This window comes from Lepisma saccharinum, chromosome 13 (assembly GCF_977018435.1).
Source record: "Lepisma saccharinum chromosome 13, izLepSacc3.1, whole genome shotgun sequence".
Lineage (NCBI taxonomy): Eukaryota > Metazoa > Arthropoda > Insecta > Zygentoma > Lepismatidae > Lepisma > Lepisma saccharinum.
Genome location: NC_139241.1, coordinates 43,940,539 through 43,960,842, shown reverse-complemented (window position 1 = coordinate 43,960,842; position 20,304 = coordinate 43,940,539). Strand labels below are relative to the sequence as shown.

Here is a 20,304-nt window from a genome sequence, read left to right as displayed (position 1 = left end):
GGGGGGAAATGCTTCTCCGCTTTCCTTCTTCACCACGTCGAATTGAAGGTAGAGGTCCGCTCTGTGAGGATGAACGAACCCGTCCCCTACGTCCACGTCGTATTCGATCTCCCGGTTCGCTCCGTTCAAATTTGCGAACGTGCGACGGTTGGGAGGAAAAGATTGCAACTCGTAACTTTCGATTTGCTCCATTTTTTTTTCACTATGCGTGTTATTTATTATACGTTGATCTCCACGACGGCAGTGGTGGTTGCACCTGCGAAATCCACCACCTCTCCTTTCTCGTTCGTCACCACCAACTCTATGTCGTCTATGCGGTTGCGACATACTGGAAAATAGATCGGCGAAGAGGGCGTGTAGATGATCGGTTCCATGAACTCGGAACTTGGTTTGAAAGTGGCTATGATTCCCGTCTGCTTGTGACTTCCCAGCAACCCCCCGTCCGAAGATTTCGTGATCATGCCTTCCGCCACGTTACAGTGTACGTTCAAAGTTTCTATGGCTAGAAATTTAGGAATCTTGGTTGCTACGTGCTTGATGCCAGCTTCGAGTTTGGTGTCGTTCTCGAAACCTAAAAGTTCTCCCATGGTGCCCAGGTCCACGGTCTCCGTCGCGGACACGATTTCCACTCTGTGCGTGACCGAATTTTGAGAAAGGTACGTGCCTTTGGGTAACTGAGCTTGCAAAGTGGAAAGATTGTATTGACCTGGCGTGACGACGATACGTTCGCTTCCGACGCTAATTTTGTTGTTGTGCTGCGTGACGTTAGGTATGAGGTACATGCTGTAGAATGCACGCAGAGCTACGGATTTAGGATAGACGATGTCGTCGTGCAGCGTGAGTTTCAAGATCGAAGATTCGCTCGTGAGATGGAACACGCCCATCGTGGTGATGCTGTTTGAGGTTCCACAATGCTTTCTGGAAATCTTCCACCTGCGGCGGCTTATTTATTTTAGAGAGAAACGCGAGCATGGAGAGGCAGAGATGACCACAGTTCACGTCTCCGAAATCTTGAATGCGTTCGTCGTTGTAGTATATAGAGGTTTTGTTCGTTTTCAGGTAATGGACTAAATTTGTAGGTGGAACACCTCCGAAAGAATCGAAAACGAATGCTTTGTTATCGTTTTTGTGGTAACATATCCAATGCGTGCCTGGATTTTCTTGACTGTCCAAGTTGACTACTCCGCATTCTCTTCTTTTAACGGTTGAAGGTAACGAGTCGTACATGAAAACTCCTCTGAAGTGTTTGATTCGTAACGGTTCGATCAGAGATTCAATGTCTCGGTTGGTGAGTGCTGCTGTTTCTTTTTTTTTAAACTTCCTCATCACGCCCTAGCCCCCTTTCTTCTCCATGGCCAGGTTGTGACGTTTCTGTTCTTCCAATTCCGCCTTGTTCTTCTTCGAGTCGATGACGGTTTTCGCGATGGCGGCGCTACCCCCAGCCAAACTTCCGATGGCTCCCAATGCTGCTAGGATGGCCGGGATGCTGAATATGAACCCCCCTATCTTTTGCTGTTTCCGCGAACGCTGCAAGCGTCTCAATTGTGGAGTGCTGAGAAGTAATTTCATTCCGTGTCCTTTCGTCAAGCAAGAACGTTTCTTCTCGCGTTGTTTCTTGGTGAGTAACCCATCGAGGGCACCTAGATTTTTTAGATTGGAGTATAGTATCTGGTACACGACACCCTTGGGCTTCATGTTGATGCTCTATATATTTTTTTTTCACGGTATGTTATTTATATATATAAATATGTTTCGAGATTTTTTTTGTTGTTTCCCTCTCTCGTGTAATTTTTTTTTCAAGGTATCTTATTTATATATATAAATATGTTTCGAGATTTTTTTTTGTTTCGTGTAATTTTTTTTTTCAAGGTATGTTATTTTATATACTCCGCGCAGCACCGTTACACAAATTCTATTACGTGCTTCGTTTTCTTACCAAGAAGTTCCTTTGTACCCTTGTACACGATTCGAGTTTTGTTCTCGATTAAAATAGCTAGCTTCTCGTCGGATAACATGTTAGCGTATCGATCTGGTAAAAATAGACTGTATTGTCCGTCGAGCAACAGACGCACCTTGGGACCATACTGGGTAGAAACGATTGAACCGGAAGTTATCGTGTAAGGTTTGCCGACTTCAATTCCTGAATTTTTACATACTCGACTGACAAATTTAGCATTTGTTTTAATGCTTGGAGGTCACTTATTTTTTTTCACTCATATCGAAGAGAAATTCAGAGTGTGTGTGTGTGTGTTAGAGAATTTTTAATTTTTTTCACAATGTGTGTTATTTATATATACCGAAGAATTTTTTTCAAGATGTGTGTTATTTATATATACCAAAAAAATTTTATTTTCACGACTTGTATCGAAGATTTTTTTGTGTGCGTTAGAGAAAGAAAGTCCGTGCTTCGGAAAACGCGATGATGTGCGTGATGATTTCTTCGGTTTCCTGTTTAGACTTGCGCCAATCATCCGTGTATCGTCTTCTCCCCTGCCTCGCCTCGTGCAGTTCATCTAACCTATCGTTTAATTTTTTCCCTGCGGCCGAAAGAAGAGTGTCGAGATCACCGCACATCATGCCACTGATCTCCCGAAGACGGTCCTTGACAGCCATTTCACAAGGGATGCGAAATTCCGGCGTTGATCTCGCTATGATTACAAGTTTATTAACATCTCCGTTTACTGCGTGTTTAAAAATTTTACATAGCAGTTCGTGAGGCAAATCAGTTATACGAGACATGTTTTTTTTACTGTATGTTATTTATACACCCCACCCAAATTTTTGTTTCGTGTTCATGGCGATGGTGGTGCCCAATGCTGCAACTCTTTCACCCAGCGATGCGTCTCTGCTGACGAATCTTTCGAAAGCGGCACGTTCCAATTTCCTGTCTGCTTCGTGACGTGCATCCAGATCCGTCTGCGTGTTGTTGTAGGCGATGTCGTGATCTTTGCATGCCGCATCCAACGGATTCACACCCTTGTCTCCCCTCTCCAATCTTTTCTCGAGTTTGGTACCCGGTCCGCAGTACTGGTAGCCAGGGAAATGCATCTCGAAAGGTAACTTGTTGATGATGTCGTTCACGAGTCCCTTTCCTTCGGCCACGTTCCAGAATCTCGGAGGCAGCGTGTTGATGATTTTAATGAGGTAACCTATGCCCTTGTCGTCGTTCACATGAAGTTGGAAAGTTTCGTGCTGATCATGTCCACGATGCCAACCTTCTCGTTGTGGAAATTACGATTGCCTGCATTCTCTTCGCCGGCTATCACCAACAATCGGTCCACGAGCTTCCTCACGTCGTCCACCCAAACGAATTCTTTGGGTAACGTGTTGTAGCGTTTGACGCCGCTGCCTGTTTTGACCTGGTTCCAAATCGGTTTGATGAGATTCCTGTACTTCTCGCCGCTGCTCGATTTCACCCTATTCTGCGAGGCGTCGTTGTTTTGGTACAAGGCATCCGTCATGATTAGAATTTCCTTGTAACTCTGGTAATCTTCGTCGGTGTAATCTTTCGGCTGCTTTTTGGCAACGAGTTCCCACAGTCCCACCGTACCCGGATACCTGGTCCAACTATCCTTCTCTCCTAAATTAACTTTAATGTCGTTGCCTTCGAAGGTCACCTTCGATTTTCCAATCTTCCACACGACACCGCCTTCGTTGGTTTCCATGCTCGGATACAATCCGAACACTTCATCCTTGTCGAATTTCCCCGTGCTCAGGTAGTCTCGTGCCAAAGGTCCCAACTCGATCTTATCCGAAGACGAAGAGGTACTGCTTATGGCTTGACGTCGTGCCGGTACTTCCTTCAGTTCGAACGGCGTCGAAGGAATGCTCGAAATGGGCGTGGGTACGGCGTAACTTTTAGCTGCGAGTGGTACGAGTTCGTTGATCAAATTTTTATTTTGTTCCGTGACACTTTTAATTTCTTTACCTAGACCGCTGATGGCGTCGATCACAGGTTTATCTTGACGTTTCTTCTCTTCGTAGGATCCGCGATTCTCGGATTTCCAACCTTTGAAGCGTTTCACTAGATTTTCCCGCAACTTGAGATTGTCCTCTTCTTGAAATTGACGTTTTGACATTTTTCTATATACGTTGAAACGTTTCTGAAACGTCGAATTCTCAGCCTATACGTTCGGTTTTCGTAGTTTTCTTGCTGTCACCCTCTTGAGACTATCCACTTTTTCTAACACTCACTTTTTGTTGTAATGGTTATTTTATATATGCTTGTCGGACGTTTGAAAAAAAAGAACGTTTTTTTTTCAAATTTTATTTTTTAGCTTCTTACGACCTTTGATTTTTTTTGGATTTTTTCTTCTTGTTGCAAATCTGAAATTGTCCTCTTGTTAGCCTTTGAGACGTCTAGATAAACGTTTATTTTATTCCTATACTTTCCATGGTTTGCTTTTCGAGTCATGTCAATGGTCACGAATCCGAAATCACCTTGGTTCCAACAGTGGGAGCAGAATTTAGAAAATAGATTGTAATTCATTTCAGCCCCTACGTAATCATCGTGTGGGTGTTTTAAATTGGTGTGGTCTTGTCGAAACAAACATATGAAATTAGCGTTGTCGCGTAGCAGTTGTTTCGGAACCTTGGAAAAAGTTTGTGCCAGGTAGAAACAATCCAATCCTTTGTGACGACCTCGAGTGAAAAAATTACGAATCTCGTTTTGATTTTCCAAGATCATGTCGTCGAACACCACAACGGAATTCTCGAGACAATCGTCCAGTGGAATGATTTCAGATGCGAAAGTTGCAATGCCCAGTCCCTCGTAGAGTTTCATAAGTTGCTGGTATTTCGGTTGTTCGAGACTTTTCGAAAATACGTAGAGGTGTCTGTTTTCCCAGTCTAACCAATTGGGTGCGAGGATAAAATTATCAATGAGCAGTGTCGTCTTTCCGCACCCCGAAGGTCCTACGATCAGACACCGTATGCTATCAGAAAGCAATTCGCCGTTCCTTTTCTTCGTTTGACTTTCCGAATCAGGTAAACGTTTCACGACATTCCACGCACTCATAGAATCACTTCGTTCGAATCGATCCAACTCGTGTCCGGAAGTCCCAGCCATTTCACCAAAAGTTTGTCGCCTCTCTTACGCAAAACTTTTTCGATAAGGTACGTGTCGGGGTATTTAGTTTTAGAGAGTTCCTCCTCGTAGAAGCGCCCCAATAAAATTTCACCGCCACTGTCCTTTATTATATACGTGTGACGGTTCCCGGGTAAAACTCGAACCACGGTAAAAAGTTCCGTGCTCCAGTTTCGTGTGAAACCCCTGTCGAAAGTTCGCTTCAATTTACTGACCCTCACCTGGTCTCCAATTTTGTATTTAGCTTTTTTTGTCGTGGGTGTGTACTTTGGACAGTAAACGCTAGAAATTAAACGTTGCTCGTCGGACTTGGTAACGTCAGCTGGCTTCATGCCTATCGTTCCGTGCACCGTGTGATTATAGTCGTTAACGAGTTCCGGAAGAATGGTGATCCACTTGTAGCTTCCCTGAAGCGTGAAGCGTGACCACATGCGCGATTTCAGAGTGCGATTGAATCTTTCCACGATGCTGGCCTTGACGTCACTGAAGGTCGAGTAATGTCGAACGTCGTGTTTCCGAATAAACTTTTGGAATACTGCGTTGTAAAATTCCTTCCCCTTGTCCGTGTGCAGAAACCGAGGTCGTCTGCCGCCGCTTTCGCGAAAAATTGTCTTGAATGCTTCCGTGACGCATGTTCCTGTTTTCGCCTTCAAAGGTAGAGCCCACGCGAATTTCGAAAATGTGTCTATGACGGTGAGGAGGTACTTGTTGCCCTTGTTCAATTTATGTACGTTTTTTAACTTGCCGCTGCTCATCTCCACGAGGTCACTTTCCCAGAGGTCGTCGATGCCCTTGGTCACCACCGCCAAACGTTCGTAGTTGCGGCGTGTAGGTTTATGCAATTCTTGGACGATGGCTTGCCTAGACATTTTTTTTTTAGAGATTACGTTTGAAGAGAAGCACCAGCGTGATGTGAATCAAAGAGGGTGGCACCTCGCTCGTGTTTTGAATGATCAGCTTATCGCCGGCACTCACGTCGAAAACGGTAAGATCTTCGTCTTCGTGTATTTCATATATGTTGTGCGTTTCGTTCCAACGTGCCAGAGGAATGTTTCCTGCTTTCTGGACACCACGGTTCGATATCAATGTCATGGTGGGAACGCTAGCTTTTCTGCCGTGAGACCAGTACGAAAATTCGTTTATCTGAATCGTGCCATCGAGGAGAAACTTGTAGTACGGATGATAAGGATGCAGCATGTACAGTTTGTTACCTTCGACGAACGTGGAGATTCTCTGTTGATTGGGTACGCTGTTGATTTCGATGGCTTGCAAGGTGAACAATTTGGCGAATTTAGTGTCGACGCCGAGCAGATTACTGTGAACGTGTCCGAGTTTATTTTCGATGGGCAGCAAATGCTCGACTATGGTATCCGTTACGGCAGAAAACGACGGTTTGATTTTCACTTCCACGTTCAACTGCTTGTAGTTTTCGTTGAGTTCTTGCAACTTGGCACCGAAAGAGGCCAGCGTCGATTCATGCGTGGATTCCAGCACTCCAACGTGATCTCTGATGTTGACGACAATACTCTGAAGGTTCTCGACTTGATTCAATTTCGAGCATTTCTCGGTAAGATCGTTCACGACGCTTCGCATCTCTGTAAACTGCGTGTGAAGGTCGGCGACGCTCTGCGAAGTGGGCAGCGTCGACACCAGCGAAGCAAGTTCGTCTCGAATCTGTTCCACGTTCGCCGTTTCCGTTTCCAGTCGTTTCAGCATTCGAGATATGTTCCTTTTCAAAGCGTGTAATTCTTTGGAGGTGGGGAGATTGGCCACCCTACTCTCGAGATCGAGTAGTGTATATTAGTTGTTTCAAAGTCATACTTGGTACGAGTGCTTTTTTAGCCTCTTTTTTTATCAATTGAATATCAGTTTTTGACATATTTTGACAATTTTTTGTCTGTGTTTTAGCGTTTAGCGATGTTTTTGTAAAATTTCCCTTTTTTCCCATTTTTTCCCACTCATACTTGGTACGAATGCCACGATCTTACGTGATATAACTTAACCTATCCTTTTTTATTACGTGCTAAACTACACGAGAGCCTCTACTAGTAGTGCAGGTGTCCGGGTTCTAGGACATCAATTGGCTCTCACAAAAACCTTAAAAACTTACTTTCTCTCCACGTTCCGCGACTCATTTATTGCGCTGACGATGTTTCGCAGCGAAGAAAACAGCAGCAAAACATCAAAAACTCACTTTACTCATTTGGGGATCACCAAAATCTCAAAAAACTCACTTTTATTAATTGAGGTTCGCCAAAACCTCAAAAACTCACTTTCTCTCCACGTTCCGCGCCTTCATTCGTTGCGCTGACACAGCGTGATGAGTAAATAATGCACTCTCTCATCCTTGAAGGATGAATGCATCTTATCGTAATTTTCCAAGTCCGGGACCAATGTTTATATATCGTGACCTTTGTAAACCTACCTCTCTCTCGGGAACGATGTGCCACACACACACACACGCGTGCCTCTCATTACTTCCGTATTGTGACGCAAGCAAACAAACAAATAATATTTTGTTTTTTTTCCACATGTATGTAATGCGATTTAGGGGGAAGAGAGGGGCCAAAATTTTTGAACTTACGGCTGGAAAAATGTTTTTCTATGACATGTTTTCGTTCGAGGCAAATTCATAGGTAGATATTGTTAAATAAACATTAATATTGTAAATATATATATATACTTATTGTATTTAGTTTTTCGGTATCGAAAAGCGACTGTCATATCGTATTTGAAAAAAAATACGCTTTTGCCTGTGGATATCTAGAAAAACGACAATTTCGTTCCCTCTCTCCCCTGTCCCCGGGGTCCTATCCTTGTCCCCGGGCTCGTGTTCCCGGTTAAGTTAGGTTAAGTTAGGTTAAGTTGTCTAATGTCTATGTCTATGTGTAATGTCTATGTCTATATGTAATGTCTATGTCCATGTCTCTGTCTTTGTAGGGTTTTTTTTTGTCCTAAGATTTTTTTTAACGCTGGACTTAGAAAATTTTCGATTGATGAAAAAAATTGGTTTCATGACGACCTATGTTTATTTTGGTATGGGTGGACAGAGGACACCGAGACTCGACCAACGCACTAAACCCGACCTCTCCACGACTATTTGTTCGGAAGTTACGAGTGATCAAAGTTTTTGGGGGTTGGGCTAACTTCTTACCCCTTGGCCCCAGGACCACCAAAACTTGGTACACGTATTCTACATCTCCAAAATCGACAGGGGGTGGTGTTTTTCGATATATTTTTTCGATAACTCTTACCATTTTCGAGATATTTGCAAATTTAAGATTTTTTAACACAGGACTTGGAAAATTTTCGATTGATGAAAAATTGGTTCCATGACAAGCTACGCCAATTTTGTTATGAGAGGACAGAGGACACCGAGACGATGCTAATGCAAGAAATCCCAGCTCTCTATGATCATTTTTTCGAAAGTTACGAGTGATCAAAAATATTTTTGGCAATTGGCCCACCCTTGACCTCCAATAACCTCCGAAAACTTGGTACACGTTCTCTGCATCACCAAAACTCGACAAGAGGGTCAACGGGAAGAATATTCGCGCTATCTCTTACTGTTTTCGAGACATTTTGCAATTTAACGCTGGACTTGGAAAATTTTCGACAGATGGGGGTCAAATTTGGTTCCATGACGACCTATGTTTATTTTGGTATGGGTGGACAGAGGACGCCGAGACTCGACCGACACACTAAACCCGATCTCTCTACAACTATTCGTTTAAAAGTTACGAATAATCAAAAGTTTTGGAAGGTGGGCTAACTTCTTACCTCTTGACCCCAGGACCACCAAAACTTGGTACACGTATTCTACACCTTTAAAATCGACAGGGGGGGGATATATTTTTTCGATAACTCTTACCATTTTCGAGATATTTGCAATTTAAGATTTTTTTTAACGCTGTGGACTTGGAAAATTTTCGATTGATGAAAAAAATTGGTTCCATGACGACCTATGTTTATTTTGGTATGGGAGGACAGAGGACACCGAGACTCGACCGACACGCTAAACCCGACCTCTCTACGCGTACTCTACGTCACCAAAAAATAAATCTCCCCTTGTCGATAAGTCGTCACGTTGTAATCAAAGGGTCCCGGGTTCGATACCTACTGGATTCCGATTCTACTTTAAACTGTACGCCCAGTCCCCCGATTAACCTATCTGTGCATAGAGTAAACTTAAAAAGTCGGTCAATTATTGTCGCGATTAAGGATTAAAAAAAAGAGGGGTGGGTGAAGTCAGATTCAAAGAGAATGCCACGTGATCACTTTGATTCAATAGCTCCGTCTAGTTCGCTGCACTTTTTGACTACACTCACGCGTCTAGTTGGTTACACGGTGCAACGTTTCAACGAACGTTCGTTTATACAGAAAGGTTGAAACGTATTGTCACGAATAGTCGAACATGTCGCGAAAGGCAAAATAAAGAAAATAACTCCCAAATTCACAATCGACCGAACAAGAGATAGTGAAAAAACAAACAAACATGGAACCTTACAACATCCATTGAATAATCGACATTTTGCTGAAATGTCTCCGGCGTTCGCTGGACGATCATGAAAAATTACATTTCTAAAATTGCAGGGAGAAGAAATGATAATCTAGAAGTCTCGATTGTGATAACAGGAGAGATGGACGCGACGAGAAGACGAAGAAGAAGAACATAAGAAGATTAATCGATGCGGACAAGATAAACGATGATCTAATCAATAACATTATAGCATTAAGTGCCATGCATTCTTTCTTCGTTCGTAATAAAATTAACAAGTTATAAAAAGGATAGCAATCCAACTTGTCATTTGACCTCCTTAGTGAAGCATGTTATAAAAAATATATATATATTGAAAGTTTCCAGTTCGTTTCATTTCGCGATTCATCCTCATAGCCGCGATAAACTTAGGAGGCACAGGCTTGTATACATTCCATCTTTCGTTCGGAGGGACAAGGTAAACTAAGCACCTAACCAACCATTCAATAATAATAATATTCATGAATTTTTGTTTGAATTGAGAAAGTAAAAAAAAGAAATGATCACCTCCTTTAAATATCACATCTACTCTAAAGCATTCATTCGCTGTTCATATTTTCCGCCCTTGAATTCGAATGTGTGTTTTGTCTAACAATTGATTAAATTAAGTACCGAACATTATCGAAAAGAAATTCTGAAAACATTATACTGAAATATTAACATTATAATAAGTGTCCTTCCATAGTCGTTTCAGTCTTCAAACTGCTTCCAACACTGCTTCTGCATACTTTTCAATAAAATCAATTTACCGTACGCCCTGGGCCTTTGCAGATTAACGAAAATCGTCTAAAGTTTGAAGTTGTGACCCTTCTCTATACCGTTGCAAGCTTTTTTGTGGTTATTCAAAGTACCTCATTTTCGCATATTCAAATACACACCAGTGAAGGGAGTTCATGTCTCATTAGTGATTTTAAATTTGTATTTTTGGGACCATGCACACACTTCCTAACATTGTTGCCTTGTAGTCGATGAGTTGTGCGGGTACAGATGTGAAGTAGTTAATAAGACCCCACACAGACAAGTCCCCCACCATTTCTTTCCGACATAGTTGTTGTTTTGTTACTAGAAAATTGTTATGATTACAGTACACCTGTATCAGTATAGAATAACATGGTGCCATTTTCTGTTTCTGTTGCCAGCAAAAGCAAATCTACAGGTCACAGGTTCGAGAAACAAGACATTTTTTTAAAAATTCTCCTGCGCATAATATGGACCACCTATAGCGATGATATAATATAGATCGTATTAACAAATATACTTCAAAGTTATGTAATAAGATTTTGGTTCAGTATTTAATCACAGCAGCAAAACAAACTCTCCATTCGCTTCACAACAGAAGTTAAGTGCATTTTGCATACATGAAGAAGCAGAAATTTACGCCCCGAGGTGTGCTGTTGGAAGACTATACAATAAGACACGGCACCCCATTCTTTACAATAATAAGTAAGCAGTGGAGTAAAAAATCCTCTCTTTTATTTTGATGTGAAGAAAAGTTTTAGTCCATGCATTGATCTGATCCCCCTTGTCCAAAATAATAATAATAATAATAATAAGCTCCGGTCTCATCTGGAGATTGCAACACTGATATGTCCGTCTATTCAGAAAAAAACAAAAGTTTTAACATCCATGGACAATACCGTACAGCAGCTGTTGCGTCCCCCATATGTAAAGTTTCTTTTTTTCCTCGTTAGCTGAACGCGAAGATGAGGATTGGAAGATGCTCGAGACTCCCCGTTCATTCGGGTATAACATCTTTCCTTTCTAACACTCCATTTTTTTTTCTGTAAGAGGGGGCATTTCTTTAGATACCAGGAGCACCTGTCTGATGTGACCGCTCTGTTTCCAACTTCGCCACTGGACCGTTAACAAAGCCAATTTCTACGCAATTCATAACCGTTGGTTGATATGTAAATATATTCAGCAATACTGAAAACTCACAGACGTGATGATGATTCAAGCAGATCACGATAAAGCCGTATGCATGTAAAACTATTTTCGTCACACACAGGAGTAGTAGTATTGACTGTATTACTAGGACCGGAAAGTATGAACCCCCCTCAAGCAGATTTACCTACACTTAAAACAAGCTCAACATGCCCATATGAGCTTTTTGCTCAAGTGTGGAACCCTGCCTAATCCAAGATTTTTGTAAAAAATGCTCTCGGGAATTTCTCAGAAAGTATGAACCCCCTCAGATTGATGTGCCTATACTTATAAAAGGCACTTCTGTGAGATTGTTGTCCATAAACTTGTCAAAAATTGATATTTTTTTGGCTACACCAGAAATTAAGCCAAAAAGCTACATACACACACACATACACACACACACACACACACACACACATATTTACTTCCAGTTTAAGTTTAATTGGACCCCAGCTTCAATTTGTTTATCTAAAATATTAAAATATTATATGCAGAGACCCTCTAGAATTGCTCCGTGACTCTCTCATTTCTTACATCATAAACATATGATTTTTCCCCTATGAGAATAACACTACATATGGTATCATCAGGTAATGCCTCATGGAATTCATAGATAATTTTAATGTTTGTCCTGTCATTCACCACAACTTGTTTCCTTTTTGAAGTGTTAATTACAAACATGGGTCTCTGTGCTTTGAATTCATCTGGTGTGTAATACATGTCAGTATTGCCAATTGTAGAAAACAGTAAACAAAATTTGCTTGTTTTAGAGATATTCCAAAAATATATATATATTTGATAAGCAACAACAACAGGGCCATCTATGTGCAAATGTCTGAACTCGGTGAACACTTGGGAACAAGTCAATATGTCAATATTTTTAACTCTTTTTGCCAGTAATAGGGAATGGTAGTAAGCATTAGACAAAGTACTTTGGAGCCGAATATGCCTTTCTTAAGACGTCGTATATTGCTAAAATATCTTTAATTCACATATTTCTCATACCGCCGTATCTTGTTCTATTAGGCCTCTTCAAGAAAATTGCCAATTAGTGAAAATTAATTGAGCACAACAGCAAAAGAGGTGCTAATAGGGCAAGCATACAATGATATGGGGATATGTGAATTGTTGGTTTCTTCGATTCAGATAAATGGATCGAATTGAAACTGGGATATTTTGCATTTTTTTTATACAAAATCTGATATTTGTTACATCCAGCTTGTTTGTTGTAATCTATTCATATTTAGAGTCAGGCTTATATCTGTCCAAGTTGTTATATAAAATCAATACACATGGCATTAGGTCAGTGCCTTCTGGGACATGCATGTTTGTGCAGGTATTTGTGCTAGGTCAGTGCCTCTGAAGGCCGCTGCTTTCTTGTAGATCAATATTTATTTTCTTCTTGTGCATGCAGGCTATTAGTTTTACAACCTGTCATAATAAGCATAGAGTTTTGAATTGTACCCCAGGAAATCTTATATCAATTCCAAAGCCAAAAATATTAACACATACATACATACATACAAGAAATATACTGCCAAACAGAATTGATATTTTATATTCAGTATAAAATTTTGAATTGTACCCCAGGAAATCTTATATAAATACCAAAGCCAAAAATATTAACACACATACACATACACACACACAAGAAATATACAAAACACAGTGCTGAACCCAACTGATATATTTTATCCAGCATAGAATTTTGATTCGGACCCCAGGAAATTGTATATAATAAACAACAACAAAAATGCCGAATCAAAAATATTGTAATCAATGCAATAAGAATATATCCAGCCCCAATTGGGCCAAGCACCAAAAGATTTGTAACCCAGACAAATACAGAACTCCCACAAAAATATGCCCCAAATGCAATAGAAAATATAGCATGCAATACTTCACATATAAACATAGAGATACTTGCTCTGTACAGTCATCAACATTGCCCCCACAAGCATCTACATCTGGTCTGAAAAGAAAGCACGAAGCACCTCTTAATGCCAGAGCAGCAAAGCAGCCACGCCATGCACCCATCCATAGCAGTTTTAATGCCCAACTTAGGGATTATCGGTTTGTATCAGAGCCAAGATGTGGTATTCAGAATTTTTTGAACAGTATAAATTCTGATCTGCAGGCAATTCTAAATGCACAAAATGGCTCTTATAAGCTGTCCCTCAAATTGTTTGCACAATATAAGAAGCCAAACGGCACAAAATTTACACAGCCCCACATAACAGAAACTGTACCGGTATATTCAAATGCAAATTCAGACACAATAATAAGCAGGTTGATAGATCAATTGAATATTAAACACTCTGAATTTGCGGCAAAAGAGTCTGGATGGAGCCTATGCGGCTCTCCACACAAGTTATATGTTAATATTTCTGAATTCAGCCCATTACAAGGATCTACATATCTGCCATTACCTGACAATATTAAAAACAAAAGAGCCGTGGTTAATATAAAAAATAATGATGATAAATGCTTTTTGTGGTGTATATTAGCTGCTTTGTTTCTAGTTTCAAGACATCCTGAGAGAATAACTTATTACAAACAACATGAACATCTTTTTGACGATGCAATGAAGGGTTTAGAATATCCAATGTCTGTTCAGAATATTGATAAATTTGAGAAAAAGGCCAGGAATATCAATGGCAAACAATTATCTATTAATGTATTTATTTGTTCCACTGGCAATTGCTTGATAGAACCTCTCAGAATCAGTACATTTGATGATGATTCTGCTGTTCCGATTGATCTGCTCTTAATTGAAGGGGATGGCACATATCATTACACTCTGATACATAATCTTGAAGCCTTAGTCAGAACACAATTAGACAAATCCAATACAATATTCAAGTTGTGCAGAAGATGTTTAACTGTATTTTATGGTCAAAGAATGGTGAATGGGGTTCGGGAAGAGAGTGCAGAAATTGCAAAAAACAAGTTAATTGAGCATCTGAAATACTGTGGGAACCATAAACCTGTTCATATGGTGATGCCTAATCCAAGTGAAAAAGCAAAATTCAATAAGTTTGAAGCCTTGTTGGAACACCCAGCATATATTGTCTGTGATTTTGAATCGAACCTCAAACCTCTTGCATTCTGCAATCCAGATCCTGAAGAATCTTCATTTACACCATACCAGCTACATGAACCTTCCAGCTTTTGTTATATAGTTATACGGGATGGTGTAGCTAGTGAACCACACTTATACATGGGACCAAATGCCATCAAAGAATTTGCACATAGAATAGAAAATGAGTGCCATGACATAGCATCTAACATCTTATTAAAATCAAAATCCATGTTGTCTTTAACAGATGAGCAGATTGAAGATTTCAACAATGCAGAAAAATGCCCGGTATGTGATTCTGAATTTTCAGATACAAATATCAAGGTGAAACACCATTCTCATACAGATGGTAAATTCTTAATGGCCCTGTGTAATAGCTGTAATATTAAGATCAAGAGACCAAAATTTGTCCCCATATTTTGCCATGGAGCATCCAATTATGATTTCCATCATTTGATCAGGTACGAGGGGTTTGACAAGCAGAATTTAAATATTTTAGCTGAAAATGATGAGAAATATATATCTATTAGCAAAATAATTAAAGTTAATGGTGTTCCTATTCACTTAAGATTTCTTGATTCTTACAGAATTTTATCTGCTAGCCTGACTACACTGGCCACTCAATTATCTGATGATCAATTCAAAATTACATGTGCATTATTTCCAAATCAGGACCTGAAATTAATTAGGCGGAAGGGTGTATATCCATATGATTATGTTACAGATTTTTCTAAATTTGATGAGTGTTCTCTGCCACCACAAGAAGAGTTTTACAGGAAAATCAGAGGATCTGGAATCACTGATGAAGATTATCACCATGCCCAGTTGATGTGGAACAATTTAAAATGCCAGACATTTGGTGATTATCACATGGCATATTTAAAACTTGATGTCACTCTCTTAGCTGATATATTGCAGGCATTCAGAAAATCATCAATGCAAAATTATAAACTGGACCCAATGTATTTTTTCAGTGCCCCAGGCCTAGCATGGGCTGCAATGTTTTTCAACACTAAAAAGCAATTGGAACTGATCAAGGATCAAAATAAGTATCTGTTTATGGAGAAATGTATAAGAGGGGGGATGGTGCAATGTTCCCAGAGATATGCCAGAGCAAATAACAAATATATGCCTGATTATGATCCAGCACGGCCATCAAATTATATAGTGTATGTAGATGCCAACAGCCTCTATGGTTCTGCCATGATGCAAAAACTGCCATATGCAGGGCTTGAGTGGGTTGAAGATTTCAATATTGAAGATCTTCAGGATTTTGATGACAGTGACTATGGCCTCTTCTTAGAGGTTGATCTGACAATTCCTGATGAATTGCACAACAAATTTTCTGATCTGCCCCCAATTCCCGAGGTTCAGTGCTCACCTGGCTCTAAACAGAAGAAGCTCATGATGACTCTGGAGCCAAAACAAGGCTATGTCATATATTACAAAAACCTCCAGTTCCTGATGAAACATGGTGTTCAAGTGACCAAACTTGGCAAAGTCTTAAGGTTCAGGCACTCAAGATGGTTGAAACCATATATTGATACAAACACGGAGCTTCGAACATCTGCAAAGAGCCAATTTGATAAGGGCTTGTTTAAATTGATGGTCAATTCTGTATATGGCAAAACAATTGAAAATGTCAGAAAACATACCGATGTTAAAATAATTACTGACCCCAGCCTGAGCAAAAAATTGGTTGCAAAGCCTAATTTCAATTACAGAAGAATTTATGATGAGCACATGGCACTCTTCAACATGAAAAAAACAAAGATTAAGTTTGATAAACCTATTTATGTAGTGCGATATTGGAAAATGCCAAATTACATATGTTAATATTGTATTATGATGTGTTGAAACCTTTTTATGTTGATAATATAAAATTGATGTACATGGACACGGATAGTTTTATTCTTGATATTAAAACAGAAGATGTTTATCAAGATATAGCACAGACTGAATTGTTTCAATATTTTGACACCAGTGAACATACAAAGATTCAACACCACCACAACAAAAAAGTGCCTGGCAAGTTAAAAGATGAGACACTTGGTGATGTTATTGTGGAATTTGCTGGGTTAAGTGCCAAGATGTATAGTTTTAAAACATGTAGTGCTGTTGTCAAAAAGGCCAAGGGCATTGGCAAAGTAACTGTGGAAAAAGAGCTCCAATTTGAAGATTATAAAAATTGCATCAAATCCCAGAATTTAATCAAAACATCAGAATCCAGAATTCAGAGTGTGGATCACTTGCTGACTAGCAATATTGTAAGAAAAGTGGCTCTGGACCCACATGATGATAAGAGATGCATTTTATCATGTGGCATACATACTTTACCATGGGGTCATTGTGATTTGAAAAGTGGCAATCAATGCCCAATTACAGAGCATGATTTGAAATAAATAAACATGCCTATGAACTTATTTGGGTTCAAAAAACAGGCTATTATGGACCTGCCAACACCACAAGCCTCTCCTGATATGCTGTCTAAACTGAGTGCTTTGTTAATTATTCATCTGAACAGCATACTTACAGATATTGATGATGAAACAGGCAAAATATTGTACATATTTAACAATAATTTGAATCATTACCAATTACCTGTAGGTGGCCAATTGCAATTTATTACAACCCCTGAGGGTGATGTTAAAATTTCAGTAGGGAGAAATATTTACAGAATTAAGCACTCAAACATGGTTTCTGGCACTGTTTATACTGTTTCTGCTGGTGACTGCTTATATATTGAGGTCCCTGGATCATATGACAAGCTTATACCTTTTTTTATAGAATTAAGAATTAGATATTCAATAATAAATAACCGCTAAAACAAAAATGCCTAATGATATATTTGGCCATACAAGACATGAAGATCACAGTGATGAGATTCTGATGCTTGATGTCAGAGTCAAGAAATTAAGAAGTGATTTACAAGCTTTACAAACCACACTCAATGCCAGTCTTCAACTAGAAATTACAAATTTACAATCACAATGCATGGACCCTCTTCTTAAAATTGATTCTGAACTCAAATTGCTGCTTCAGAAATATACTGACCTTGCCACATTGGATAATTTTCAAAGTTTAGAAGAAGCTGTAGCAGCTCTTCAAGCCAAATTTAAGACCCAGGCCACCAATTCTGAGCAATTGAAACAACAATTAGAAGAGCAGATAAATAATGTCCAGGCACAGCTCCAAACAATTGTCAAAAGCATAAAATCACAAGAAGATTTTGATCTTGTGATTTCCACTCTAAAAGAACAGATTCAGTCACTCCAGATACCTAATCTGGACCCTCTGAACAATGCCATAGCCGAGGTTAAAGAAAAAATTGAGACACTTGAAAATTTTATGAACAATTTGCCATCTTCTGATGCTTCAAGTGCAATAACTAGGAGTGTGGCAAATATTAAGCTGCAACTTGAAACATATGAAGATTTTGGAAAAATTCAAAGTTCCATAACTCATCTTGAGGGTACAATAGCAGCAGTGCAAAGTGATTTGGCAAATGTACTAGAATCCCGATTGCCCGGTATTGTAGACACACTTGTCAGTGTCCAGCAACAAATCACAAAGCTTGAAAACCTCAACACTGAATCTGAGCTATCTCATTTTCATCACTTGATCGATGATATCCAAACAAAGCTTGAAACTTTACAACAACCAACACCCACTCAGGCAGATATAGCCCTGCTCCAAGATGCTATGCAAAGTGTGGCTGATGCTTCTGAATTAAACAATGTGAAATTGGCACTTGAATCTTTGCAGAATACTGTATCAAATCTGCCTACATCACAGGAACTTAAAAATATAAAAAGGGCAGTGAATCGCATATTGAAATCAGAAGATATCAAGAATATCCAAGCAGAGATCAAACAACTCACCCAGGCAGTGGCCACTCTTCCAACCAATCAACATATTAATGAACTGCATGCCCTGTTTGAGGATATCAGAAGACAGGTCCATGATCTTACTGCTCAAAATTCAAAATTGGCAATTGTTGAAAATTTGCAACAAATTGTAGCTAATATCAAGCAACAGCTAGGGACCATGGAATCCAATCAAGCAAATGCCCTATCTGTTTTTGCCACCCAGCTACAAGAAATTGTGCAACAATACAAAAAACTTGTCGTGGACATAAAAATTAAGCCAGGCCATGATGATGTTGTCAGGACCATCAATGAGCACCTTGAATCTGTAACAAGCAGATTGCTCACAGCAGAAAAGGAAATAACAGGCATAATCGAGAATCCAAAACATACAGTAATTCTTGAATTGTACAGCATCCCCAACAGAGAATATGATTCACCATTTACACCAGGTGGCAAAATATATATGCTGTCCCCTGCACAATTTTATTACCAATTTTTTGTTGGGGGCACATTGAGACCAATCAAGATCAAATATTGGCATCAACCACAGGCACACCACTACCCTACCTTATCAATAACAAATGCTGAGAACAAAGTGAAAGTCACCAGTGTAGAATTGGAGGATTTTACAGATCCCAATACATTAGAAACAGCATATACTGAAGATGATGGCACTTTGGAATTTAAAATACATATTGGAGACAAATTATATTTAGAAAATCCTGCAGTATCAGCTGCTGAACACCCCATAGTTGCAATATTCTTGTTTACATATTATGTCTAGAAAAATTATTGTTGATGAATTACACAGACAGGCCAGACATAATTTTAAGAGGCTCCCAGTAGTCACAAAGGGCATAGATGATTTATGGCAAAGCGACTTGATTGAAATGGCAAGTGGACAGTTGAAAAACTTAGACAAAATCAACAAGGGCTACAAGTATCTACTCACTGTGATAGACACATTTTCAAAATTTGCCTGGGCTGTGCCACTCAAATCCAAGACTGGAAAATGTGTTACAGAAGCCCTCAGGACAATCATCAATCAGAGTGGAAGATCCCCGCGCTATTTGCAAACAGATAATGGCAAAGAATTTTATAATTCAGTGTTTCAACAATTTATTAAAAGCCAGGCAATACAACATTATTCGAGTTACAGTGATCTCAAAGCCTCAATTGTAGAGAGATTCAACAGAACCTTAAAAAATCTTATGTATAAACAATTTACCCTCCAAGGTAATTATAAATGGATTAATATTCTTCCAGAACTTCTACATAAATATAACAACTCGGTCCATTCCACAATCAACATGAAACCCTCTGAAGTAACTTCATCTGATGAGCAAAAATTGATCAGCACTGTTTATTATCCTAGATACCGGCCAACAACAAGAAAGGCCAAATACAAGGTGGGGGATCAAGTAAGAATAAGCAAATATAAGCACTTATTCAAAAGAGGCTTTACAAGAAACTGGAGCACTGAATTATTTACAGTGGTTCAAGTTAAACCTGGGACCCTTAACACATATATAATAAAGGATCACCGAGGAGAAATTCTCAAAGGCAGGTTCTATGAACAAGAGCTCAGCAAAACTAAACAGCCTGACACATATCTCATAGAAAAAATTATCCGCAGAAAAGGCAACAAGTTATTTGTCAAATGGCTGGGTCATCCGGAAAACAGCTGGATCGATGCAAACAAAATAATAATATGAGCACCTGGGATGTTATAAAAAGGCTCCCAGAACCTGAACAACAGAATAAGAGAAATGGCAAGTTGCTGCCTGATAATATTAGATGTCTTATT

The 20,304-nt window shown here is 39.5% G+C and overlaps 1 protein-coding gene across 4 annotated transcripts in view; it reads left to right on the top strand.

Annotated features, from left to right (window-relative positions):
- LOC145996932 (ribitol-5-phosphate transferase FKTN-like) overlaps window positions 1–20,304 on the top strand; it is a 90,510-nt gene that overhangs the window by 53,864 nt on the left and 16,342 nt on the right. The window contains exon 9 of one of the 4 annotated variants that reach the window (XM_083133512.1): window positions 9,680–9,806. The exons of the other annotated variants lie outside the window; for them this stretch is intronic. Within the exon in view, the coding sequence (XP_082989638.1) occupies window positions 9,680–9,692 (13 nt within the window). The 3' untranslated portion in view covers window positions 9,693–9,806. Of the gene's footprint in view, window positions 1–9,679; window positions 9,807–20,304 lie in introns of those variants that run through there. 4 annotated transcript variants of the gene reach the window in all.